The following is a 27,860-nucleotide window of genomic DNA, read 5'->3' as shown; positions in this document are numbered from 1 at the left end:
AAACCATTTTATATTAAAGTGAAAGTAGCAACATGACCGAAGCCTAGTATTTCTGCACAGCATTCATGCCACTATGACGATGATACAAAAACATTGAGTTGCTATTTCCATACCATCCCCAACTGTGTTACTTCCACTGAAAAAATGGTGGACAGCCAGTGGAATATTGCTGTGTTAGTGTAACGCAGTGAGCTGATAATACCTCAGATTACTTGGTCAACAGACAAAACACTGATGAAAGTAAACAATGGACACCCGAGTTTTCTCTGGAGCTTGGCGCACCATTGTGCGGGCATGTATATACTATTTCATGTATTACTCGCATGCCTGTGATATGCACAGTCCAACCTCAAGTTTTAGAGAAAGGTAATGCATCCAGTGTATGTGCTTAGTATAACCTGATTGGCACAGTTGGAGCACATTGCATAATGTTACTCTTGTAATGGGATTTCAGGTAGAATAAGGTCACCACCCAGGTAGGTTTCTGTTTTTAACTTGAGCTGGAAGAACTTATAATATGGTAAGTGAGTCTTATCTTTAAAAACAAGCTTGCTGCAGCTCAATTCCTTTATTCAACCTCTCTAACGAAGGCATAATATGTGTGATGTTTGATGTAATTTTCCCTCTTTCATATTTTAATTTAGCTGGACCCTTCTGCCCGCAATTTGATCCTCAATTGCCAGTCAAGCCACTAGTAATAAAGAAGTGCTACGTTAATCTGTATCGTCTGTTTCATTTAATACACGTGGAAGGCACGGAGGTCGTTCGGAGTATTTTTGATACCTACATTTCACCAGAGGAATTGGAAGAAGAAATTTCAAAGAATAAAGTCTTAATCAAGAATCGGTTGGAGGGACCAGATTTCAGTAATTACAGAAAAAAATGGATGAATATTATTTACTCGACAGAGAAATCAAAAACTCTGCATTTTACATTGCCTCTGTTTCAGTTTCTTGCTGTGTTTATGAAGAAGTTTCCACGTCCCAGAAAGGGCTGGACTGGTAGGCTTGCAAGATCTGACACTTCTCCGGGAGCTTATTTGCGGCGGATTTGTGAGATGCGAGATCACCTTTTGAAAACTGTTTTCCATACAGATCTAACTTATGAAAAATTTGACAGAATATGGAACGAAACTGCAGAGATACTTGGTCAGCTTGGAGTCAATGAAAAGAACCTGCAAGAACTTCGCTTGCAGCCAATGAGTGTTGTGTTCATTGACAGGAGATACATGGAAAAGTACTTTAACAAACCTCTGTCCCAACTTTTGGAGGAGCTTATTGTTAAACATCACAGTGGTAAATTTTATTTATTTATTTGTTAATTGCCGGTTAGATTAGTTCCGTATGTTTTTAATGGACCTGTTACTATTGTCCATTACAAATGTTCACAATCATTAGATACCAGGCCTTTAACAACAGTTAGGGGAAGAGGATCAATACCCTATCTGTCTTGCCCGGATGGAGCCCGTGACAGCAACCAGTTCCTATTCCCTTTTTGTTTAATTTTACTCCTAAGTTTATTGAAATGTTTTTAAAAATGATACATTAAAAAAATTGCATTAGCTCCAAAAGTAAAATAATGGAGTAGCAACAAAAATCCTGCAAACTTCATGAACGCTGAACCTTGCCCATCCCCTCCGATGGCTCATTTGGTAAGCACATTGTCCAGGGTGGTGCAGTCATGCAGATCAGGAAAATTCCCTTGGGCTCTAAGTTAACTGATTTCAACTGGGCCTTGGTAGGTCCACTATATTTGGCCTTGGGGTCCCGAGGATATGGAGAAGAAAAATCAGTTAGGATTTCTGCTCTTGATAGCCAGTGACCCCTGCCAGAAAAAAATGCCTGAGTGGTCATCAGGTGAGAACAGGATTGGATTTAGCTTGATACCCTTCACAGTCGAATACAATCTAGAGCATAAATTAAGAATGACTATTTGGGTAAAGTACTGGAGTGTGGCCAATGCCAGTGGAACTGTCACCTTCAGGAAGGGAAAGGGGTAAAAGGATTTAAACCTGTCAGCGTAAGGAGATGTTGACACAGACCAATTTTTTTCCCCACTCCTAATTCAGTGAAGGGTAGAACAATAAAAGGCCTGGAGCAAGAAAGAAAAGAGGTGAATTTGTGGAGAAACTGAGCAAGGTCCTTCTTGATTTTTTTTTAATGTCCATTCATTCCTGCTCAAAAGTGTGCATGTACAGAATTGGAGGGTACAAAATCAAGTTGGGTTATAATTCAATGTGATTGAATAGCCTGAAGAATGACCACTTAGGTGAGGTTCCAGAACGTGGCAGGCATCCATGGAACTGTATCGCAAGTGTTCCTCTATATTCCAGAATAAGTTGATGCCTCAGGCAGGAGATGTGGAAAAGTGCCCGTATGAAGTTGGAGGTGAAGGAGAGTGCTAGAATGAATTGAGGAAGAAAAGAGCATTTGGAGATTGTTAATGGGAGTGAGTTTCTATTTTAATTGTGGAGGGGTGGTGGTGGGGATAATAGTGAGAGAGGAAGAGTGCCTTTGCTAATTGGGGAAATGATTCGAAGCAGGGAGTGCCTCTGTTGATTCGAAAAGATAGAGGGGGAGTGTGTTCTGTTGGCCGGGTGGGGGGGTGGCTTGATGGTTAGAGGAAGAGGAAGAAGAGGCACTTTCACCGAGGCACAGTGACATAAGAAATAATGGTAGAGTTGATCTCGTAATATGGATAAACCCAAATATTCATTTTTTGTATTTTCGATTAGAAAATAAATTGTGAAGTATAAACAAATTATGGTGAACAGAATGCACCATTTTAATGTAAAAATTCTAAATTTTCCAATGGAACATGCCTAGAGATATGAGTGTTGAGGATGGGACAAACATTTGGAAGAAATGTATGCAAATCATAGAATCTTACAGCACAGAAGGAGACTTTTCGGCCCGTCACGCCTATGCCGGCTCTTTGAAAGAGCTGTCCAGTTTAGTTCCACACTCCAACATTTTCCCCATAATCCTACAAATTAGTCCTCAAGTACATGTCCAGTTGCCTTTTAAAAGTTGCAGTGGAATCTGATTCCACCCCCTTTCATGTAATACATTCCAGATTCCAGATCTTAACAACTCTGTGTGAAGAAATTTTCCCTCTAATTCCTTTTGTCAATTATTTTAAATCTATGACTTCTGGTTACCGACCCACTTGTCAGTGAAGTAGTTTCTCCCTACTTGCTCTATCAAAACCCCTCAATACTTTGATCACTTCTTAATCTTCTCTGCTCTAAAGAGAACAATCCCAGCTTCAATAACTGAAGTCCCTCATCCTCATAAACCTCCTTTGTACCCTCTCCAAGGCTTTTAACATCCTTCCTAAAGTGTGATGCCTAGAATTGTACACAATACTCCAGCTGAGGCCTAACCAGTGATTTGTAATGGTTTAACATGACTTCCTTGTTTTTGTATTTAATGTCCTATTTACAAAGCCAAGTGTCCCATATGTTTTCTTAACCGTCTTCTCAACTTGCCCTGTAACCTTCAAAGATTTGTGAATATGCACCCCTGGGTCCCTCTGTTCTTGCATCCCCCTCCAAATAATACCATTTAGATTATAGAAGAAAGGTTGAGCAGGTTGGGCCTATACTCATTGGAGTTTAGAAGAATGAAAGGTGATCTTATTGAAACATATAAGATACTGAAGGGCCTGGACTAGTTCGATGCAGAGAGGATATATCCACTCGTGGGGAAATCTAGAACTAGGGGGCATAGTTTCAGAATAAGGCGTCAGCCATTTAGAACTGAGATGAGGAGGAATGTCTTCTCTGAGGGTCGTAAATATGTGGAATTCTCTGGCCCAGAGAACTGTGGAGGTTGGGTCATTGAATGTGTTTAAGGTGGAGGGAGATGGACAGCGTTTTGAACGATAAAGAAGTGAAAGGTTATGGGGATTGAGTCCATGATCAGATCCGCTATGATATTAAATGGTGGAGCAGGCTCGAGGGGCCAAATGGCCTTCTCCTGCTCCTTTTTCTTATGTTCTTGTATGTTGTTTCTCCCAAAGTACATCACTTCACATGTATCCACATTAAATTATGTCTGCCATGTGTTTGCTCATTTCACCACTCTTGTCTCTGTCCACCTGAAATCGGCTACCATTCTGCTCACTGTTTTCGATGTTGTCAAGTTTTGTATCATCCCCAAAGTTTGAAATTATACTCTCTATACCCAAGTCCAAGTAATTTATATGTAAGAAGAAAAGCAATGGTCCTAATACCGACCCCTGGGGACCCATTGCATACTTCTCACCAGTGAGGAAAATATCCATTATTCTCTGCCTACTGTCCCTTAGCCAATTTTGTACCCAAGTTACCACCGTCTCTTTACTAGCATGTGCTTCTATTTTCCAAATAAATCTGTTGTGAGGTACTTTATCAAATACCTTTTGAAAGTCCATATGTACAACATCTATTGCACTACCTTGATCAACTCTCTCTTACTTCAGCAAATAACTCAATCAGGTTAGTCAGACACGATTTGCCCTTAACAAATCCATGCTGGCTGTCCCCTATTAACCCATGCTTCTCCAAGTGAGAATTAATTTTGTCCTTGACTATTGTTTCTAAAAATTTTCCACCACTGATGTTCGATTGTTTTGCCTGTAGTTACCAAGTTTATCCCTCTCCCCTTTTTTGAACTCCAATATCCAATGGGAAATTGAAAGATTGTGGTCAGAGCTTCTGCTATCTCCATCCCAACTTCCCTCAGAAACCTAGGATGCATCCCATCTAGACTGGGTGACTTGTTGACTTTGAGTGATGCAACCTATTCAGCACCTCTTTTCTATCTTTTTTTAAAATCCGATCCAATATCTCTACTTCCCCCTACTCCACTCTGACATTAACTTCATCTTGTTTTGTGAAGACAAGTGCAAAGTACACATTCAGTACCTCATTCATGGAAATCTTCAGTCTCTACAAGAAGATTTTCTTTGTCCCTAAACAGCTCCAACATTCCTTTAACTATCCTTTTTACTTTTTATATGTTTATAAAAGATTTTAAGGTTCCCGTTTATGATACCTGCTAATCTTTTCTCACATTCTCTCTTTGCCCTTATATCCTTTTTTTCAATTTCTCCCTGCACGCTTTGTATTCTGCCAGGTTTTTGATTGTATTCTGTACCTGACATCTGATATAAACCTTTTTTTCTGTTTTATTTTAATCTCTATTTCCTTTGTCATCCATGGAACTCTAACTTTGGATGCCCCTTCTTTCCTCTTTATGGGAATATGCTTGGTTTGTACCCAAACTATTTCCTGGCCAATCTTTTTTCCCAGTCCACCTGTGCTAGACCCTTCTCAAGTCGTTGAAATTGTTGGCTCTCGGAATTATTGCTGGTTACCTACTCTTTCTTATCTGTATAAATAACTTAGATTCAAAAACACAATGAAAGTTGGTCACATTTGCAGAAGTTCAAGTCAGATGAATCAGGCAAGGAATTACAGGAGGACCTAGAAAATATTTGAGGTAGCAGAACTATGGCAGTTGAAATTTAGTACGACACTTTCTAAGAATAAGATGGAGGCATGCTTACTCAATGAATGAAGTAGAGCGCACTACAAGAGAGGCTGAAATAAATCTGGGAGTATAAACTGAGCAATGGCCATATTCTGTCATTGTACATCAGCAAAGCAATCAATGCTGAGCTAATTGTCAAAGCAGTACAAGTCTGAGGGCATCATGCTGAAGTCAAATAGTGCTTTTGTTAGGCTACACCAGGCATTCAGTTTTGGTTACCAAAGGACAAGGAAATATCCAAGTCTTGGAAATGGTTTAGAGAAGAGGCACAAGGCTTATGCTTAATTTCAAAGGACTGATGTTGAAAAGTTTTAAAATTTGGATTCTTCAACCTTGAAGAAAAGCAAATGAGTGACATCTTATAGAGATATGTACGATACTAAGTGAAATGAGAAAGGTTAATCCTGGTCACTATTTTAAGTTAAGACTGTAGGGCGGGACATGGTATAATCTAGTAAAATGCAACTTTAGGCCTGATGTGGGGAAGTACTGCTTAACATAGAGTAATTGATACCTAGAATAGTCTTCCGGCAAGGGACGGAAAGCAAAAACTCTGGAATTATTCAAGAAGCAATTGGATATGGTGCTGGTGGGACCAAAAGGATCTTTGAAAAGAATAAGTTGAATTGCCACTCTCATCTGACTAATTGCTTGCCTCAAGCTTATTGTTTCTTGCAAAATAACATCTAGATTTATGGCTGCTAATTATATATAACTTGATACTTGCTCAAAGCAGACCATCATATTTGCAATTTTTTTTGCATGCTTTTTGCCTTTTACTTCATGTGTACTACAATCTTGTTTCTGTTTGTTTAGGTATCAGTTCAATTTGTGCTTGTTCATTGGCAAAGGATCTGTGTGCAGGTATGCCTTAAAGTAGCCACGTGTACTTTTTGTAGAACTGCTATTTTTTAAAACTTACTCTGGCTAACCTTCCAAGTGGTGCTTCATCTGTGTCGAATGAATATGAGATAAATCTGATGAAACGACTTGATAGTAAAATCTATCTGGTCAATAACCTTGGTGCATGAGAGAGAAAGGAATAAAATGATATGTTGATAGGCTGAGATGGTAAGGTGGGAGGAGGCTCGTGTGGAGCATGAACACCGGTATAGATCTGTTGGGCTGAATGGCCTGTTTCTATGCTGTAAAATTCTATGTCATTCTGTCTGTGTTAGAATATTTTTACATTATGACAATGACTATTTACTAAGATATGCAAAATTAGGCAAACAGAATAATTATCTCTTTATTCTTTGTGGTGTTCTTGAGATTTAAAAAATAAATAAATGGCCCGGAATTTGCGGTCAGAGGCGTACCTCCGGAGTACGCCTCTGACCTGATTAAAAAAGAATGCACACTTGCCTTCAAAGACTTCGAGTCCTGGGCTTGCAGGCGTATGCCTGCGTAAAGGCCCATGGATCCCAGGGACGCAGGCAGTTCGGAAGCGTCCCTGGGATCAAGTGAGCCAAGTCCTCCAATCAGAAAGGAGGATTCCTAATATACATATGGGGATTCCATTTACGAATAGATTCCTCATAAACATGAGGAATCCCCAAATAATTAAATAATTTATACAACTGGAATAAAAATAAATGTTCCCATTTTCAAATTTAATTAAAAGTCCCTTCAATAAAGTATATACTGTAAAATAAAAATGTAATTTTTTGAAAAATGATTTTAAACATTTTAATCTGGGCCAAAATTTATATAAACTAATTTGTAATGTTTGCATTATTTTTATTATAAAATTTTTAATTTAAGATTATTATTAACCCTTACGCTGGTGAAAGCAGGCCCTATGCCTGCTTTTACCAGGCGTAAGGGTTTCGTCGGCATTTGCTGGGCAGTAGTAGCCCAACTCTGCCAGCTAAAGTGATATTTGGGTCGGTGCGGATGATCTGTCAAGGTGAAGCATGACAGATTGCAAGTTCCAGGTTTTCGCGCATACAAACCCGGAACTTGCTGGACCTTTCTGATGGCATCAATGAGATAACAAAATCTGGGCCAACGTCTATGAGCAGCCCTAAATATTTTGTGTATCCAAGGAAAAGCGATCCAACATTATGATTATCAGCCATTAGAATACTGCCTGTTCTTAACTCCTGCTAACGGTTTGTGATCTATTAAATTCACCAGCCTTATATAACAGCAAAGCTGGAGATTAGTAAAGAGCGTTGCAAACCGTTCCTCCTTGTATTGCTACTAGTCACAGTTATGTAGTCAGTTCTTGTGCTTGTTCTTATGGTTCGAGCTTGACTTAATACAAATTAGCAACCCAAATTAATAATCTGTCAAACAGGAATGCCTTCTGTTGAATATTTTATGCATTTAAAAAAAATACAATTTTATTTTAGGGCAACAAACCAAAAGGCCTGGAGCAAAAGCAGTTGAAGTTAAAGAAGAGCAGAAAGAAAAGGAGACTTCAGAGGATGAGTTTGAAATACCTGTTCCTGTATGTTACTGACTTTCTGAATCCATATGGAATCACATGCTCTTTGGTATCTCTTCATGTCTATGTCAATGGCAAATATTACATCACTATTTGTAGACAGAGGTTCAGGGCTACTTTCAAGAGAATAATCACGTAACCATGAATAATCATGTAACTGAATTAGCAGCAAGCTATACTGACACTTGTGTTGAGTTCAGTGTATGCTTAGTATTTCTCTCACTTTGTTGATCCTTAATGGATTAAATAAACATTTGGGAATTGTTCTAATTATGTTTTTTAATTATTTCTCTCCTCCCCCCCCCCCACCCTCTCTCCAGGCTCATGAGATGGTGCTATTCCATAAGCATCAATTCTCCTTTGGCTGTTTTTTTTTAATCATTCCTGGGGTATGGCGATTGCTGGAAAGGCTGGCATTTATTGCCCATCCCTAGTTGCCCTTGGGAAAATAATGGTGAACCACCTTCTTGAGCTGCTACAGTCTGTGTGGTATAACTTCCCAAGGCACTTTACAGAGTGCCTGAGCAAAAGGAACCATTTACAATATTGTCATGTATAGAAGGCAGGAGGAGTAGTTGAATGGTCAGGGATTGGGTGGGGAGGGATCAAGGGAACTGGAGGTGGGCATTATGGAAGAGATGAGCTTGGAGAGGGAGATGGAAGAGAAACTGCAGAATGACAATGGATTGGAGGTAGGGCTGGAGCCAATCTGGGGGGAGATCAAGAGCGACAGAGTATCGGAGGACGTACCAGATGCTGCTCCATGGATGATGTCAATCTTGGAGCAGAACAAATCCATGAGCTCCTTATATTTGGTACTGGACATGAGGAAGGAGCGGGTGGAGGAAGGACATTTGAGGAAGTGGTAAAAGATGGCCTGGTCAGTGAAGGGGCCTCGGAATTGAAGTGGCCGCAAGAGATGAAGCGAGCATGCAAGCATATTCTTGAAGTGAATTTTATCAGTGCACTATCAAAGTGGACTGCAAGAGTGACTGTTACTACTGGGACACTACTACCACACTATACATAATGTATAGTGAATACTGTTTAGCAGTTTGTGATGGTGGGTAGCAACAGTCTTAGAGCAATACAGCAAGCATTGTTAAAAGTTAGTATTTTATCCCCAGTGTAACAGGTCTCTGCTTCAGTAGTTTAGCCATGCCTCATCATCACTTTTAATAGTGAAAAGTAATCCAAAAGGAACTGTAGATCAGGCAGCATTTCTTCCTGCCCAGTTTTTTGTTTGTGTATGTGTGTGAAAAGTTTAACCTTGTATGTCTGCGGAATTGGCCTTGAAACCCCTGATATTGAATGTAGCCATTTTCCCTCTGTGCTCCAACAGAAGTAGAATTATGTATACATGAACCGTGGAATATTCTTACAAATTTGTAACTTTCAGCACTACATAAAATAAAATCACTCTACACATAATTAACAGTGTTCTTAAAGATTATAGAAGTAAAATACATATTCCAAACATTGGATTTCAATTTTTGCATTTACCTTTTTGCAAAAATAATTATTTGTCACCACATACTTCCCATTTTACATTGGAAGATTGGATGACCCAGGTTAAAGACTACAGTTAAAGCCATCAGTCCAGTAGAAGGTGCACTTAATGTTTCTTTATTTTTATTTTTATTCACATCTGGAAACCAACCAAATAACAGATTATACTAATTGTAATCTTGGAATTTGGATTAAAGGCAGCTGCAGAATTCCAGTCCATGATTACCTCATTCTGAAGTGAGGTCTTAGTCACTATACTGTTAGGCCAATCAACAATTAATTTGTGCTTTTTTTTAAAGAATTCTCAGTATGTTAAAAGCACTTTGTTCATTCATTTTGTACACATAGGCAACAGGAGACTCAAAATCAAAGAAAAGACGGAAAAAGTCAAGAGGTAAAAAGGTACGATCTTGCTATGTTATGAAGCATAATTGTAAACAATTTAAATTTTATGCTGTACTTTCCCTAAACAATCATAAGTTTATTAGCATTGGCTTTTCCAGTTAAAACAGCTCGATTTGATTGTAGTGAAAATCACCTCTCTGGTCACTTATAAGATAAATTTCTTGTCTACTTCAGTGGAGTGTTTGTCTGATACAGACTGACTCTAAGGCCTATCAAATATTTATATACCCTTTACATTATAGCATTGCCATCAATTGCAGTCCTGACTCGGCAGCAGTGCCACAATGTAAAGGGGTCAGCACATCTGCTTTTGACGGAGCAGTGAACCACTTCAAGAAGTGGCTATCCCAGGCTCCAATGGAAGAAGCAGTGTCATCAATGGCAACTATAAACATTGATGCAACAGCCACCGGCAAAGAATACTATTTTCTGACCCACAAGTCTTTCGTGTGTGTGTGTGTGCAGTTGTTTCTCAGATGAAATTCAGCCACAGTCAGGATGCCATGTAAGTTATTTTCAAATCCTCATATAACAAGTGAACAAGTTAGATTCTTGCTGGATGTTTGTTTAAAATTGCTAAACTTAGTTATGAAAGATCCATGTGAATAAAGTTGAGAAATTACTCAATAATGTAGCCCCTTAACATAAATGAAAATTAGTTAAACACCTGATTATATTGAATTAGTTTGGATTACTAATCTTATACCAAAATATAGAAAGTGTTTTGTGGATTTGACTGATCTATTTTGTAGTGCAAATTTACAAGAACTTTATCTCTAGCTTTAGTAGTAAATTATTCTAAAGTTGTGTGACAATTTAATTGACCATTAATGTGATAATTTACTACCATCCAATTACAAAAATCGATAAATACACTCAGTTCGTAGCATAAATTACTTGCTTTTTGCTGGTTTAGAATTGTATTCAGGTCTCCAAAGGTGAGGGAAGTAACTTAATACTTACATTAACCAGCTGTGTATCTTACAAGTCTCCTGTTCTATTCAGGAGGATCCCAGATCACGCATGCCAATCCCAAACCTACAGACAAATCATTTAATCCTATTATCATGTCGGGAGCATTGAATTATGGAGGCTTGCTTGCAGCATTGCCACTTGGGGTCAGTGTAAGATGTGGTGTTCTCTTAAAAATTTATACTGTCTACAACTATCCTATCCAACCCTGCAATCTCAGTCTACTTTGACTGGACTGTCTTTGAGACCTAATTACAGACACTTTTAAGACTTGTGTGAAAACAATCCTAACCTCATTGTACCTCCATTACTCATAAAATAACTTCCCTTTAAGCATCAACAATGCTCTATCCGTCTAAATTTAAATGAAGTACTGCTGTTAAAAATAATTACTATGTTAATATAGGGTAAAAAGACAGAAGCTGCTGCCCAGACACTTCCACAGGAAACTGAAATGCTCAAAGAATTAAAAAGGTAAGAATCTTTCGTTGTAGTTCAGAACTCTTAATATTTCCACAATGTATTTCTTCCATGAGAAGCCAGTAAACAGATGATGAACATACATACTTTTTAAATGTATTGAACTTTAAAAATCAACTTTTTATGCTATTACTGTAATAAACATTTTTTTTAAATCTTGTTACTTGTTTTGCAGCCACTTTACAAATTCTAGGTGTCTTGATACTATGCATAGTTGATGCGCATTATGCCACTTTCTCAACTTGCATTGCATAGTGAGAGCCTGACAAGTGGAAAATAACAATAGATGGGCAATTCTGACTGCGTGTGTTGGTTTTCACTGTGTTTATTGAGGAAAGATTCTGGGGATAACAGAATTGTTATTAAACAGTGCAATTGCACTATATAGCTATTGACTTAACATTAACAGTAAACTCGTAGAGTATACATGGGATTTTAAGATCCAAACATCCTCAGGAATGAAACTGACTCCCTCATTCAGGGAGTTTAGTTCCACTTTGTTTCAGTGCCAGCTCAGGCTCTGGTGCTGGATTCCATATCTGCACTGCAATTGCAGCATTAATGTGAAAGAAGAAAGAAAGACTTGCATTTATATAGCTCCTTTAACGACCACCGGACGTCTCAAAGTCACTTTACAGCCAATGAAGTACTTTGGGAGTATAGGGCTCAATTGTCCCCAATGCCGTTTTTTGGCATATTTCAAGAGAGTTACGCCCATTTTTTGGGGACCCGACTACTCCAAAAAAAACTTGAAAGTTTCCCTGTTCTAATTTTTGAAATTGGCACCCCACAGCCTGTCCTTTAGCTTCGGAGAGTGGAGCCTAATGTCTGCGTCGAAAAAAGGATGCCCCCCCCCCCCACCCTTCTGCGTATGCGCAGTAAAAAAAAAAACGTTTTTTATGTGACTGCTATGGGCGCACATGCCCAGTACACCTCCCAATCTGCCTTCAGCCATTTTAGAAGAACCAGTTGTGTGTGAGAACTTTAATTTTGAGTGGTGTGTGAGAACGTAAAATCAGAGCTGCAATATGCAACGTGGCTCAAGGGTCAAGAATTTCTCACAGGGCGAAGTGGAAGTACTAATTGCTGTAATTGAGGCCTGATGGCACGAGCTGGACACCAGCAGAGGTCAAATAAAAGTTTCACCAAAACAATGAAGAAACGCTGGAACCAACTTTCACAAGATTACTGTGCAATGGTGACCACCCCAAGGTCCGGAGGCCAGTGCAAAAAGATGTGGCAGGACCTTGGTTAAGCAGTTAGTGTAAGTAATATTTTCATTTATTCACTGGAATTGCATTTGAAATGTGACCATCTGTATGTCCTACCCAACAAAAAGACTCCCTCTCTAAAAAGCGATATTTTCATCTTTACAGAGGAAGGTGGCACACAACAAAAGAGAGAGAACTCAAACAGGAGGAGGCCCAGCAAATCTGTACCCACTGACAGGGTTGCTGCTTTGATGGGTCCTGCCTGGAGAAAAGCAACCACCACTGCACAAGCTGGGCCCACACTCGAGAGAGAGAGAGAGGGTAAGTCCTGCAAATTCCACAGTCTGGCTTTGCTAAATGTTAAATACTGCGCGGGCTAGCCATGCTTCGGGTCATGGGGATGTCTCCATCAGCAATGCTTCAGTTGATGCAATGTGCTATTATTCATCGTGGTCCTTCAAGTGAGCCTGCTGCCTGCACTGTGTGAGCCTACTCATACCACCCTGCCCCCTCCTCTGCTGCTAACCATTTGTCTGTTCTGTGATATTTTGCAGAACTTGAGGTCAACCCTGACGAGGCTGAAGCCGATGCAGAAGAAGATTCAGACGCAGACGAGCCTGAAGAGGAGAACATCTTCCAATCCGACCTTTCAGACCAAGAGCATGGGGGTGAGGAGGAGGGGGAGGATGAAGCTCCTACTGTTGTACTCACTATGGAGGAGGTGCTGGTGCTGGTGTCGCCCATTGAAGTGCCAATCCCTTTCCTGAGTGATATGAATGTTGGGACGTTTCATGGTTTCACACAATCCGAGACTGTGGATCCCAGTGGAACGCAGCGAGTCTCATCCAGGGTGAGGAGGGGAAAGAGAGCTCAACAACGCACTCCCGAAGTGCAGGATGTAACAGATGTGGCTCAGATGATGGCAATGAGTGGGGAGGGCATTGACCTTACACAGTCACTCCTGGACACCATCAGTGGGGTGGGTGATGAGGTATCAGGACTGTCAGGAGAAATAACAACACTCCAGCGAGAAATGGGAACACTGGGCACATTGGTGATGGAATGTCGCAGGTAGCTGAGACACTGTCGGTGAACATGAGGGAGGGAATGTTACAGGTAGTTGAGACGCTGTTGGGGCACAAGAGGGAGGGAATGTTGGAGGTAGCTGCTGCAATAAGGGAACATGCCCAGATCCCGCGGCCATTGACAAAATCAGCTGCCACTCCCACTCCAATCCCCAGACCAACCTCTGAAGAGGCCCAAGTCGGGCCTTCCACATTATCGCCTGTCCATGCCCCCCATCAAGAAGTACGAATTACCTGAGATGCTTGAAAGAATAAGCTTGGTACCAACCCGAGAAACGTTGTGCCAGCGCCTGCGGGGTGGTGGAGTTACCAAGACCAATCGTAGCAGGCGGTCTTAGAATAAAGTGAAGGAGAGATGGATGCAGCCTTTCTTTGCTGCTACTGTTGTTATTGTTACTGCTGTAACTGTTCTCAAATTAAAAGTTTTTTGTAAGTGATGTAAATTTACAAGTTTAAAAGTTTGTAAGTGATCTTAAAGTTTGTAAGTGATCTTAACTGAATACTTCAAAGTTTGATACAAGAATACTTTTATTAAAGTTAATTTAAGTACAAACAAGTGTTTAACTTTGAAATAAAATATATTTTAAATTATAACGGAATCATTTACATTATTTGTTCCATTATTAACACAACATTTTGTTGATGCTAGGCATTCAATGAAGATATTTGGGACAACAAAGTCTAATGCAATTCTTTAATTTTCGATTTTTTTCAAAGTACAACCCCACCACCGAACGTCTCCTCACCGGGCTCTAGGGTCGGAGCGTCGGCCGGCAGAATCGCTCCCTTGCCCGGACACGGGCGGCTTTTGAAGCAGCTGTATAACCAAAGGGTTCTCATCCCTTATATAAGTGGTTAGTAGTTCAGTTCGGCTTCTACCCCGCTCCCCTCCAGGCTTCTTTTGAGGCCGAGCCCCTGTGTCCAGGTGAGGGAGCGATGCGATTCGGCCGGCCGACCCTCGAGCCCGGTGAGGAGACGTTCAGTGGTGAGGTGGTACTTTGAAAAATTGCATTAGACTTTCATTTTCTCCCTTTTGATTTTTAAACATTTATGATTTATGATGCATATTCTTGCCCTTCTTGACTCCCTCCAAATCTTTGCCTATAAACAATGGCATCTTCCTGCGCTGATTTATTTACGTGCGCTGCTTTTTCTTAAGTGCCCAGAAGGTTTTTTGGGAGTGATCACATACGCCGTCCTAGGAAAAAATGTACGTTGGCCAAACTTGCTTAAATGTGAAAAGCTAAAAAATCGCAGAAACTTGGAGATTTTTATTTACTCCAAAAAAAACAGTGCAAGATAATTGGGGAAAATTGAGCCCTTAGTCACTGTTGTAATGTGGGAAACGCAGCAGCCAATTTGTGCACAGCAAGCTCCCACAAACAGCAATGTGATAATGACTAGATAATCTATTTTGTTATGTTGATTGAGAGATTGATATTAGCCAGAACACTGGGGATAACTCCCCTGCACTTCCTCGAAATAATGCAATGGGATCTTTTACGTCCACCTGAGAGAGCAGACAGAGTCTCGGTTTAACATCTCATTCCAAAGACAGCACCTTCAACAATGCAGCACTCTCTCAGTACTACACTGGAGTGTCAGCCTAGATTTATGTGCTCAAGTTCCTGGAGTGGGACTTGAGCCCACAACCTACTGACTCCGAGGCAAGTGTGCTACCCACTGAGCCTAAGCTGAAACATACCCACTTCAGATTTAGACCTGCTTTGTTGGTTTCTTTCATGGCTTGTATGTTGTGCACCTTTTTAGGTTTATTGTTTGTAATTACTTGAGGGTTGTAGCTTGAACATCCTCAATTTTAATGGCTCTGCCATTGGCAGCCATGCTTTCAGCTGCCAAGGCCCTAAGCTCTGGAATTTCCTACCTAAATCTCTCCGCCTCACTTCCATGCTTTCTTCCTTTAAGACGCTCCTTAAAACCTACTTCTTCAACCAAGCTTTTGGTCATCTGCTCTAATATCTCCTTATGTGGCCTGGTGTCAAATATTGTTTGATAATGCTCCTGCGAAGTGCCATGGGATGTTTTACTAGGTTAGAAACGCTATATAAATACAAGTTGTTGTTGCTGTATGCCATGTGGTCATTGTTTGCCAGTAGGTCAGGAATGGATCCAGTCAAGCACAAAATTATTTTTAAAACTAAATGGTAGAATTTCCCTAAAACCTGCCATCGACGGATTGGCGCCCAAAAAGATTGCAAAGATTTTTCAGTTAACGCTGGCGAAAAATTGCATAAAAAATGGAAAAAATTCACCCTGGCGAGAAAATGGATCTTACACGTAGATTCTCGGTGGTTAACCGCGATCCTGGGCAAATTGAGCGGTTCTTAACCAAAATGGTTGGTAATTACTCAAATTTAGACCGAGGCTGCGGTTGGGCCGAGGAAGGGGGGAGAAAACACACAATATTTTTTCCAAAAAACAAAAATTCAGAAAACCTTCTCGGGACCCTTTTTAACTTAATTGCTGTAAAAAAAAATTTAAAAGAAACCCTATAAAAAAAAACCTTTAACTTACCTTTCTTTGCAGGGCTACTTACCTACCGCCCAGCCCAGGGCTGCTTTTCGTGGGCGTTTTTTTCAATCTTACCTACGGGTCACCCCTGAACCCAAACTTGACAGTAGTGTCTTTTTGAGCGGTGCATGTCGGTGGTCCGCTCCCCAGCGATATTTTGAAAATGTCAACAGAACTCTTTTTTTTTTAAATGGAGTGGAAATTTTCGCCGGGTGGTTTTCCACCAAAAACGAGCAGAACCGCCGAGAAAACCGCCGAAAATGGAGTGGAAATTCTAGAAAGTATATATTTAAAAGTTGTGCACATAAGTGTTTTCCGCCTTATTGCCTGTAGATGGAGTAAACCTCTTGCATTTCATCTTCCTGTAAATATTAGATTTGTCAAACAATTCCTGGAAGTTGCATATTTGTACAATTTCTTTAAACAAAGCATTTTCCTTTAAACTGTTACTCTTTTAGAATTTGCTTTATATTCAGACTCAAAAGTTTATATTTGTTTAACACTTTGGACATTGGTTCAGAATTTCTAGCCTGACCAAATCAGAAGAATTGCAGCATTTAACACAATACATACAGATTTCATATGCAGTAGTTTTAGACTTTTTCTATCTATTCTCATGAAGAGTCAACCACTTAATACAGGACAAAAGTCAATACCTGTACAGCCAAAAAATTACCATATTTATTATATTTGATGTTCCATTGAGGATTTGAACTCATGACATGGACTCCTGGGCCAACTCTATAACCACTACGCACCCTTAACCATCCATAAGGATCTATAACTGAAGTAGCTTGTCCAGTTTCAAACCAGTTCTTAATTTTGTTAATCTTCAGCAGAAAACGGTCTTTAAATAAATAACTTGCATTCATGGGCTCATTTCACATACTTCGGACATCTCAAAGTGCTTCACAGTAGTTGAATTACTTTTGAAATGTAGTCACTGTTATAATGTAGTTAAATGTGGCAGCCAATTTTCATACAGCAAAGTCCCATAAACAACAATGAAAAAAATGACTAGTTAACCTGCCGTTGCTGGTGTTGGTTGAAGGAGAAATGTTGGTTAGGACACCTCTTCTTCACAAAAGTTTGTTGAGATCTTTTAAACCTATCAAAATAGACAGGCAGTGTCTCAGTTTAACATCTCATCCAAAATCAAGCACCCTAGACAATGCAGCAGCACTCCCTCAATACTACACCAAAGTATCAGCCTAGATTCTGATCAAATCGGAGTGGGGCTTTTTTGACTCGGAGGTGAGAGTACTACCACTAAGCCTTACTGACAGCTGAAGTTCCCCAAAATGGCACAGTTGGTGAAGGCAATGTGTAACTGAATCATACAGACCATAAAGCCTCAGGTCCTAATCCTATTCTGTGTTAAGTTATCTAATCTCTGTTGGGCAGCAGTTGGCTTCAGCACCACTAGGCTAGGACACGTACACTGATGATATACAGCTCTACCTCACCACCACCTTTATTGACCCTCCACTATCTCTGATTTATCACACTGCTTCACCAACAGCTAGAACTGGATGAGCAGAAATTTCTTCCAACTAAGTATTGAGAAGACCAAAGCCATTGTCTTCTGTCCCCGCCGCAAACTCCATTTCCTATCCACCGACTCTCTCCCTCTCTTTGGTTACTGGCTTAGGCTGAACAAGACTGTTTGCAACATTGGCGGCCATGCCTTCAGTTACCTAGGCCCTAAGCTCTGGAATTCCCTCCCTAAAGCTGTCCGACTCTACATTTCTCTCCTCCTTAAAACCTAACTCCATCTGTCCTAATTTCTCCTTTTGTGACTCAGTGTTGAATTTTGTTTTATAATGCTCCTTTGAAGTGCCTTGGGACATTTTACTACATTAAAGGCACTATTTAAATACACGTTGTTGTTGTTGAAGGAGGAGAAAATATCAGCCTTAGTTGATGTTCCTGATCACTAACTATTGACCCCTGGAAAGTGCATCTCCAAATGTTGGATGAAGACAGAGATCGCTTACCTGTGATGCTCCTATGATAAAATAGTTTATTGATGCTCACTCGCTAGACTGACATGTGACACGTAACCACTTGGTGAGATACAGGAGAGAAATTCACATATGTGGAATCATAGGAGAGAGGGGGGAAATTGGCAGAAAGAACATGGCCTATTCACATTGTTCAGAACAGTAAGAATTTGCATACGTGATCAGATCTTTGTTTTACTTACTGATTTATAAATTCTGAAAAATTCTATTTAGAATCATACTGTGACAACCCTGAATTTCTCCTTATGTGCATTTTAGGGTTCTATTTTGTTTGATCTGATTATTCATATAAATGAAAATCAGTTGAAAATCACTGTATTAACCAAAACGGAGTGACACTTGCCAACAAACCGGAAGCTGATTTCAATGACCGGAAGCTGTGTAGAAGCTGTTTCTGCTTGCCCCACTCTCTGTTCCCTACATTTCAGCCCAACTCTCTGTTCCCGACATTTCAGCTCCACTCCCTGTTCCCGACATTTCAGCCCTGTTCCCGACATTTCAGCCCCACTCCCTGTTCCCGACATTTCAGCTCCGCTCCCTGTTCCTGACGTTTCAGTCCTGTTCCCTTTCCCCACCACTTGGGATCATTTCACTTTCAATTTTTTTCAAACTGAGCCTCCAAACTTACTCCAGATGACATGGTGTCCACGTTATTTTATAAAGTTTCATCCCAATTAAAAAATAAACAGAACCTATACAAAATAAGCACTTCCAACATGATTGCGACTGCCTTTTCATGGGGCAACGAACAATAGCTGCAAACGACTTCACAGCATAGTTTCACCCAATAGGTTTTTTCAAATCGGAACCACCAAAAAACACTTGAGACTGTGCATGTGCAACTACTTCCGGTTCGTTGGCAGCAGTTGCATCCTAACTAATTTTATACTGTGGTTGCAAATTTTGTAGTGCACCAACAATTCACATCTAACATTCCATACTTTTGCAGACAGATTGTTCTGACGAAGGGTCATCGACCTGAAACATTAACTCTGTTTCTCTCTCCACAGATGCTGCCTGACCTGCTGAGATTTCCAGCATTTTCTGTTTTTATTTCAGATTCCAGCATTCGAAGTATTTTGCTTTGTTTTAACTTTTGCTTTTGTTATGTTGGGAGATACTAATGTGCAAGTGAGGTTCATTAAGCACCATTATCTCAAGTGCACAAGCAGGGTTATATTATCCATAGACAGTTACACTCCAGTTGCACTTCAAAATCTGGAGCATCACTGATCAGGTGTGTGCTTGAAGCTAATAGTATTCCACACGTCTGCTTAAGCACAGAAATGTGACATATAATATGCATATATGTCTATGCATGCTTAGTGGAATTTCACATTTTGCAGGAAACCAGAGTATCCAGTGTGTAACCACTTGAGTGTTGGTCTCAAGGGGATCAGACTAGCTCTATTAAGTAGATATTTAAAAAAGGAGGCAGACAAAAAGCAGCAAACTATAGACCAGTTAGCCCAACATATGTGGTTGGGAAAATGTTGGAGTCCATTATTAAAGAAGCACTAGCAGGACATTTGGAAAAGCAATATTTGGTCAGGCAGAGTCAGCATGGATTTATGAAGGTGCAGTCATGTTTGACAAATTTGCTGGAGTTCTTTGAGGATGTAACGAATAGGGTGGATAAAGGGGAACCAGTGGATGTGGTGTATTTAGACTTCCAAAAGGCATTTGACAAGGTGCCACATAAAAGGTTACTGCACAAGATAAAAGTTCATGGGGTTGGGGGTAATATATTAGCATGGATAGAGGATTGGCTAACTAACAGAAAACAGAGAGTCGGGATAAATGGTTCATTCTCGGGTTGGCAATCAGTAACTAGTGGGGTGCTGGGACCCCAACTATTTACAATCTATATTAACGACTTGGAAGAAGGGTCTGAATGTAACGTAGCCAAGTTTGCTGCTGATAAAAAGATGGAAGGAAAAGCAATGTGTGAGGAGGACACAACCAATCTGCAAAAGGACATAGACAGGCTAAGTGAGTGGGCAAACATTTGGCAGATGGAGTATAATGTTGGAAAGTGCGAGGTCATGCACTTTGGCAGAAAAAATCTAAGAGCAAATTATTATTTAAATGGATAAAGATTGCAAAGTGCCACAGTACAGCAGGACCTGGGGGTACTTGTGCATGAAACACAAAAGGATAGTATGCAGGTACAGCAAGTGATCAGGAAGGCCAATGGAATCTTGGCCTTTATTGCAAAGGGCATGGTGTATAAAAGCAGGAAAATCTTGCTGGTTATACAGGGTATTGGTGAGGCCACACCTGGAGTACTGCGTGCAGTTTTGGTTTCCATATTTACGAAAGGATATACTTGCTTTGGAGGCAGTTCAGAGAAGGTTCACTAGGTTGATTCCTGAGATGAGGGGGTTGACTTATGAGAAAAGGTTGAGTAGGTTGGGCCTCTACTCATTGGAATTCAGAGGAATGAGAGGTGATCTTATCGAAACGTATAAGATAATGGGCCCAAGTTTCCACATGATTCGCGCCTGATTTTTAGGAGCAACTGGTGGAGAATGGACTATTTTAGAAATCTGGTCGGCGGGGGGGAGCGGGTGTCGGGTCGGGGGGGGAAGCAGGAGCTGGCCGTGGGAGGAGCCTTATTCCCGCAGCCCCAGTGAGGCCATTCAGCCAGGGCTAGGGGCTGCGTGCTTCGGGCCCCTCCCACACAGTTCGGCGACTGGAGCTACTGCACTTGCGTAGCGCGCATGTGCAGAGGTCCCGGCACTGTTTTCAGCGCAGGGACCTGGCTCCGCCCCCCCCACAGCTCGTGCTGGCTGCGCCGAGGGCCAGAGGACCTGTAAGTAGGTGGAGAATACCGAGGATTTTTTTAGGCGCTGGGCGCCCGTTTTTTTTCTTGTGGAAACTTGGGCCCTATGAGGGGGTTTGACCAGGTGGATGCAGAGAGGATGTTTCCACTGATGGGGGAGACTAGAACTAGGGGGCATAATCTTAGAATAAGGGGCCGCCCATTTAATTCTGAGATGAAGAGAAATCTGTGGAATTCGCTGCCTCAGAGAGCTGTGGAAGCTGGGACATTGAATAAATTTAAAACAGAAATAGACAGTTTCTTAAACGATAAGGGAATAAGGGGTTATGGGGAGCGGGCAGGGAAGTGGACCTGAGTCCATGATTGGATCAGCCATGATTGTATTAAATGGCGGAGCAGGCTCGAGGGGCCGTATGGCCTACTCCTGCTCCTATTTCTTATGTTCTTATCTAGGTAGGACAGTGTCAATACATAACAACATAAGAAATAGGAGCAGGAATAGGCCATACGGCCCCTTGAGCCTGCTCCGCTGTTCAGTAAGATCATGGCTGATCTTCAACCTCAACTCCACTTTCCCGTCCTGTTGCCATACTCTTTGATTCCCTTAGTGTGTAAAAATCTATCAATCTCTGTCTTGAATACACTCAATGACTGAGCATCCACAGCCCTCTGGGGCAGAGAATTCCAAAGTTTCACAACCACGAACATGCATATCATGATATGCATTCTTTCTTGGGGTGTTGTGACAACTGCAATGTTTGAGCCACAGTGCTGCTGACTACATCATTGGCAGAGCTTCACTGAATATGAAGTGGCTGAATTTATGCTGCTGCTGTCAAGTTTGATGTGAAAATCCAATATAATGAGCACCCAATGTGCCAGTTGCTTTGTTATTGTATTTATCTCTTTGAAATGTGAAGAATGTTCCCTCTTGTGGTGCTTCTTGATTCAACTTTACTTATGAATTTATGATCAAGAAACAGTAAGACTGATTTGTTTGGTCCCAGTGCCCGAAGTGTGCCTATTGGCAGTGCACAGCAATCTGGAAATTTGCGCAGAGACCTGCAATGCTGGTCCTCTTCTCCCATAGCCCTGACCCCAAATTCTCTCTTGCGCTTTTTGGCGTTACCCACATTGCTGTACCAAAACAAGTGCTTTTATTGAAACTTTTCTAATTTTGTCAACCCATGATGTTTCTCTGTTTAGTGGCAGTCGCAGGTCAGTTGCTATTTGGCCACTTGAATACAAGAAAGACTTGCATACAAGGTGCAGAAGCTACAGTGTTTCTGTGAGTTACATTTACAAAAGCAGAAAGAGGTACCGCAGTATTTGGGGACACATCTGGTATTTGGAGTTGCCCAATTTTGACTAAAATCCAGCTTTGCTTTATTGGGGAAATAATTGTTGCAAACATCTGAGTGCTGGGAGATACTTCATAGGCTGCTAGGATCATTTTGTGATACCCCTATATATGTGTTATCTGAAGGAAGTGGAGGGGGATCAGCATGAAGGATACAAGGAAGGTGAGGCAGCACCAGAGGCGCGTTTAACCAAACCTGATCCAGGGTAAAATCTTCTGCTTCTTCATCCCTTGCCTGCCCCAGCACATTTAATCCCTTCATGAAGTGTTGCTAGTCCTTCCTGGTAGCTGTCATCTGTCTCCACCTATCTGCTGCTTTCTCCTACAGAGTCAGAAAGCTACTGAGGAATTAAGGCCTAGTGGTCCACCCAATGATGCAAAGGGATCTCCCTTGGGATTACAAGACTGTGAGGTTGAACAATGCAGCTGTAGTTGGAGGATGGCGTTACCAGGTTGTCCTTATCCATTCTTGTCAAGAGAGGATGACTTAAGAAATAGGAACAGGCGTAGGCCATTCGGCCCCTCGAGCCTGCTCAGCCTTTCAATATCATGGCTGATCATCTACCTCAATTCCACTTTCCTGCACTATCCCCATAATCCCTTGATTTCCTTAATATCCAAAAATCTTATCAATTTCTGTCTTAAATATACACAACGACTGAGCCTCCAGGGTGGAGAATTCCAAAGGTTCATCACCCTCTGAGTGAAGAAATTTCTCCTCATCACAGTCCTAAATGGCCGACCCCTTGGTCTGAGATTGTGACCCAGTTTCTACACTCCCCAGCCAGGAGAAACATCGTCCCTGCATCTACCATGTCAAGCCCTGTAAGAATTTTATATGTTTTAATGAGATCACCTCTCATTCTTCTAAACTCTAGAGAATATAGGCCTAGTCTACTGAATCTCTTCTCATAGGACAATCCCCATCCCAGGAATCAGTCGGGTGAACCTTTGTTGCACTCCCTCAATGGCAAGTATATCCTTCCTTAGCTGAGAAGACCAAAACTGCAAGTGAGGTCTCATCAAGGCCCTATATAATTGCAGTAAGATGTCTTTACTCTTATACTCAAATTATACTTGTAATAAAGGCCAACATACCATTTTCTTTCCTAATCGATCGCTGTACCTGAATGTTAACTTTCAGTGATTCATGTACAAGGACACCTCGGTCCCTCTAAACACCAACATTTTCCAATCTCTCGCCATTTAAAAGTACTCTGCTTTTCTACTTTTCCTACCAAATTGGATAACTTCACATTTCTCCACATATATTCCATTTGCCATGTTCATGCCCACTCACTTAGCCTGCCTATATACCTTTGAAGCTTCTTTGCATTCTCCTCACAACTTACATTCCCACTTAGCTTTGTATCATCAGCAATGAATTTATTACATTTGGTCCCCTCATCCAAATCATTGATGTAGATTGTGAATAGCTGAGACCCAAATACTGAACCTTGCAGTACCCCACTAGTTACAGCCTACCAACCCGAAAATTACCCGTTTATTCCGACTCTCTGTTTTCTGTCAATTAAACGATCCTCAATCCATGCTGGTATATTACCCCAAACCCATGAGCCCTAATTTTGTTTAATAACCTCTTGTGTGGCACCTTATCGAATGCCTTCTGAAAATCCAAATACACCACATCCACTGGTTCCCCTTTATTTATTCTGCTAGTTACAACCTCAAAAAATTCTAACAGATTTGTCAAACATGATTTCCCTTTCATAAACCCATATTGAGGCTGCCCAATCCAATTATTATTTTCTAAGTGCCCTATTACCATGTCCTTAATAATACACAGGTTGTACCTCTCCAGTCTGAGACTCTTTGGTCCAGCAACATCCTTGGTCCAGCATCATTCCCGGCGGGGGGTCGTGACTGAAGAGGCCCACCCTGTATTGTAGCATTTTCCTTACTACTGATGTCAGGCTAACTGGTCTGTAGTTCCCCATTTTCACCCCCCCTCCTTTCTTAAATAGACTTCGTTTCTAATGGATTATAGAAGGAAATTAAAGTTTATCGGGATCAGATCATGATATTGCCAGATAGCTTACATACAGGATTATAGATGATGTGTGAGGCTTTCCTTTCCCTTTCTGGTGAGTTCATTGAATTATTTCCTGCACGGAGCATGAGCATGGTCCTGTGAACAGAACTGCTGTCATTAATAGCTTTTACTGCTCTCTGCCATGCTTTGTGGGCCACTGAGAACTTTGTGACCATGACCTGGAAAGAACATGCTCCACCTCTTTCAGCTATTCAGTGGTTTAGTTATCGAAGCAGGGTGCTTTGATTCCCCCAGCCTACCTCACAGCTATTTCAGCCTATTGTGGCGTGGGAAGATGATCCTTTGAATGCATCACCAAACTAAGAAAATCTGCCAGTAAAATTGCCACACATTAGACGCAGATGGTTGGGCAGCTCCAACAGTGCTCCAAAGCTCTCAGTATTGAATCTCAGCAAAAGGCCCCAATACCATAGCCTCTTTAAGCTGCAGCATACATTTAAGGCCTGCAGCAGTGCTCACATTTCCTGTGTCTCACTTCCTCTGCCCAGTGCAGTCCCCACTAATGGACTGCCCAATCAGGAAATTTGGGTGCTATCCACTGGTTCCACGTAATGCGCACCTGGAGGGCAAAAACTGTAAGGGGTCCAGGAAAATAGTCTAATGCTTTGTTTATCATTTTTTGTACAGAAACAGAATATATAGTCAAGATCTTTTTCTATCTAACTATGCAAAGATGACATAAATCAACAATGGCTTCACAGCTCTCTTCTGATTCTTTTGCTTTCTCTTTGAAATTAATCATAAAAGTTACTGCACAAGATAAAAGCTCACGGGGTTGGGGGTAATATATTAGCATGGATAGAGGATTGGCTAACTAACAGAAAACAGAGAGTCGGGATAAATGGTTCATTCTCGGGTTGGCAATCAGTAACTAGTGGGGTGCCCAATTATTTACAATCTATATTAACGACTTGGATGAAGGGAGGGAGTGTAACGTAGCCAAGTTTGCTAATGATACAAAGATGGGAGGAAAAGCAATGTGTGAGGAGGACACAAAAAACCTGCAAAAGGACATAGACAGGCTAAGTGAGTGGGCAGAAATTTGGCAGATGGAGTATAATGTTGGAAAGTGTGAGGTTATGCACTTTGGCAGAAAAAAACCAAAGAACAAGTTATTATTTAAATGGAGAAAAATTGCAAAGTGCCGCAGTACAGCGGGACCTGGGGGTCCTGGTGCATGATACACAAAAGGTTAGTATGCAGGTACAGCAAGTGATCAGGAAGGCCAATGGAACCTTGGCCTTTATTGCAAAGGGGATGGAGTATAAAAGCAGGGACGTCTTGCTACAGTTATACAGGATATTGGTGAGGCCACACCTGAAATGCTGCGTGAAATTTGTTTCCATATTTACGAAAGGATATACTTGCTTTGGAGGCAGTTCAGAGAAGGTACACTGGGTTGATTCCGGAGATGAGGGGGTTGACTTATGAGAAAAGGTTGAGTAGGTTAAGCCTCCCTGGAAATTCAGAAGAATGAGAAGTGATCTTATTGAAACGTATAAGATTATGAGGGGCTTGACAAGGTGGATGCAGAGAGAATGTTTCTACTGATGGGGGAGATTAGAACTAGGGGGCATAATCTTAGAATAAGGGACCGCCCATTTAAAACTGAGATGTGGAGTAATTTCTTCTCTGAGGGTTGTAAATCTGTAGAATTCTCTGCTCCAGAGAGCTGTGGAAGCTGGATCATTGAATAAATTTAAGACAGAGATAGACAGTTTCTTAACCGATAAGGGAATAAGGGGTTATGTGGAGCGGGCAGGGAAGTGGACCTGAGTCTATGATCGGATCAGCCATGATCGTATTAAATGGTGGAGCAGGCTCGAGGGGCCGTATGGCTTACACCCGCTCCTATTTCTTATGTTCTTATGTTGACAGGTGAACAGCTATGGTGCTAAAATGTTATCACAAAAGTTACACTGTTACAGTGAATCATTATTACTTGATATTATTTTAATACAGTCACAAAATAATTAAGCGATTATGTTGGAAGACAATCATAGGCCAGTAGTCATTCTGTTTTCAGTGATGCTTTCTGGTTTGTTGACCATTGTTGTGTTTTTTGCAGTTCCCAGACAAAGAGCAGTGAAATGCCTGAGGAGCAGAATCAAGAAATAACACAGGAGTCTGAAGCTACAGAAACTGGTAAACCTAAAATTGACCTTATTTTTATTCATATAACATATGAGAATGATTGGTACCACAGTCTTTCAACTTATAACGTTTATGGCATTGATTTCAATATTTCAAATCTGACAAGCCTGTGGAATGTGCAGACCTTCAGGTGCTTATGTACAATCAAGATGACTAAGTCTCTGCTGCTACTGGATAAGGAGGTACCTACCCACTTTTGTACGGTTAGGAACTCAGTGTGTGTTGAACCACAGCTGCTATCTCATGTTCTACCATTCAATGACACCACACATTGTTAAACTAAGTCACGTATTATGCTCATTAAGTGTATTGTCCCATGAAGAATATCAGAAAAAACATGCTATAGTCAACATCGTGTGAACCAATAAACTTTAAACCCAGTGCTCCTGATTCCGCTACAGGTTGAGACAGTCAGATGATTACTAACAGATGTAGAGCTTACCCATTCTGCGAGGTGAGAGGGAATTACCTACATATAACTTGTAATGTGCTTCATTCTTATTAAGGAGTGTGGATGAACTCTGCCAACTCTGTAGCATAAAACTGAAACGCCATACATATCTCTCAGCTGAAACAAAAAAGACAGGTTACAAAAGCTACCAGAAAAATATTGAAGGAAGCAGCAAATAATTGATTTTGCCTTTGTACTTGTTTCAAACTCTGATTAAATTGCAAATGTAACTCATTGTTAAGTGTCGAGTGTGACCAGTAGAGCTCATTTGTGAGCCTCTCTCTTTCCCACTTCTGCCTCCCCCCGCCCCCCCCCCCCTTTCCCGGATCCTTTCCCCATTAGCAGCATGAACAGTCTGTAATGGAGTATCTGCTTTTGGAGAAATACCATCTGAAAAAGAACTGGTCTGAGATAATCTAATAAAGCTGGATTAGACTATATAGCAAGAACAAATTAGTGTAGAGAGTATGCTCAATATAGTCAATACTCAGCATTGCACTTATATTCAAGTCTCTATTTTGCTGCAGCACCAAACTCTTCAACTACAAGGGAAAATATAGCAACAAGAATATTATGCATTCAGGAGAACAAAGTTATTACCTGAAAAAAAAAGCAAAGGTTAAATTTTAACTTTCACTATCATTACAGTTAAAGCAGTCACTGCTAATGATCTATTCAGCTTCCTTACTGATTTTGTCACAGTTATAATTTGGACATGAAATGATTTGTCATAGTTAGCATGTTTTTAGGGTGATGGATATTCAGTCGGTGATAATATAAGTAGTTTGATTACCTTGGGCTTTCCGTGATCGAAGTGTGATTTAATAAC

The 27,860-nt window shown here is 40.9% G+C and overlaps 1 protein-coding gene across 3 annotated transcripts in view; it reads left to right on the top strand.

Moving 5' to 3' along the window:
* The window catches only part of LOC139276118 (E3 ubiquitin-protein ligase DZIP3-like), a 182,319-nt gene that overhangs the window by 60,806 nt on the left and 93,653 nt on the right, over nt 1–27,860 (top strand). For all 3 annotated transcript variants that reach the window (XM_070893630.1, XM_070893628.1, XM_070893629.1), the window contains exons 7-12: nt 645–1,295; nt 6,354–6,401; nt 7,895–7,992; nt 9,847–9,900; nt 11,282–11,349; nt 26,495–26,571. In XM_070893630.1, coding sequence (XP_070749731.1) covers nt 645–1,295; nt 6,354–6,401; nt 7,895–7,992; nt 9,847–9,900; nt 11,282–11,349; nt 26,495–26,571 — 996 coding nt within the window. The remainder of the gene's footprint in view (nt 1–644; nt 1,296–6,353; nt 6,402–7,894; nt 7,993–9,846; nt 9,901–11,281; nt 11,350–26,494; nt 26,572–27,860) is intronic.

This window comes from Pristiophorus japonicus, chromosome 11, assembly GCF_044704955.1.
Source record: "Pristiophorus japonicus isolate sPriJap1 chromosome 11, sPriJap1.hap1, whole genome shotgun sequence".
NCBI lineage: Eukaryota > Metazoa > Chordata > Chondrichthyes > Pristiophoridae > Pristiophorus > Pristiophorus japonicus.
Note: the sequence above shows the minus strand (reverse complement) of the source record. Positions and strands in the feature narration are given on the sequence as shown.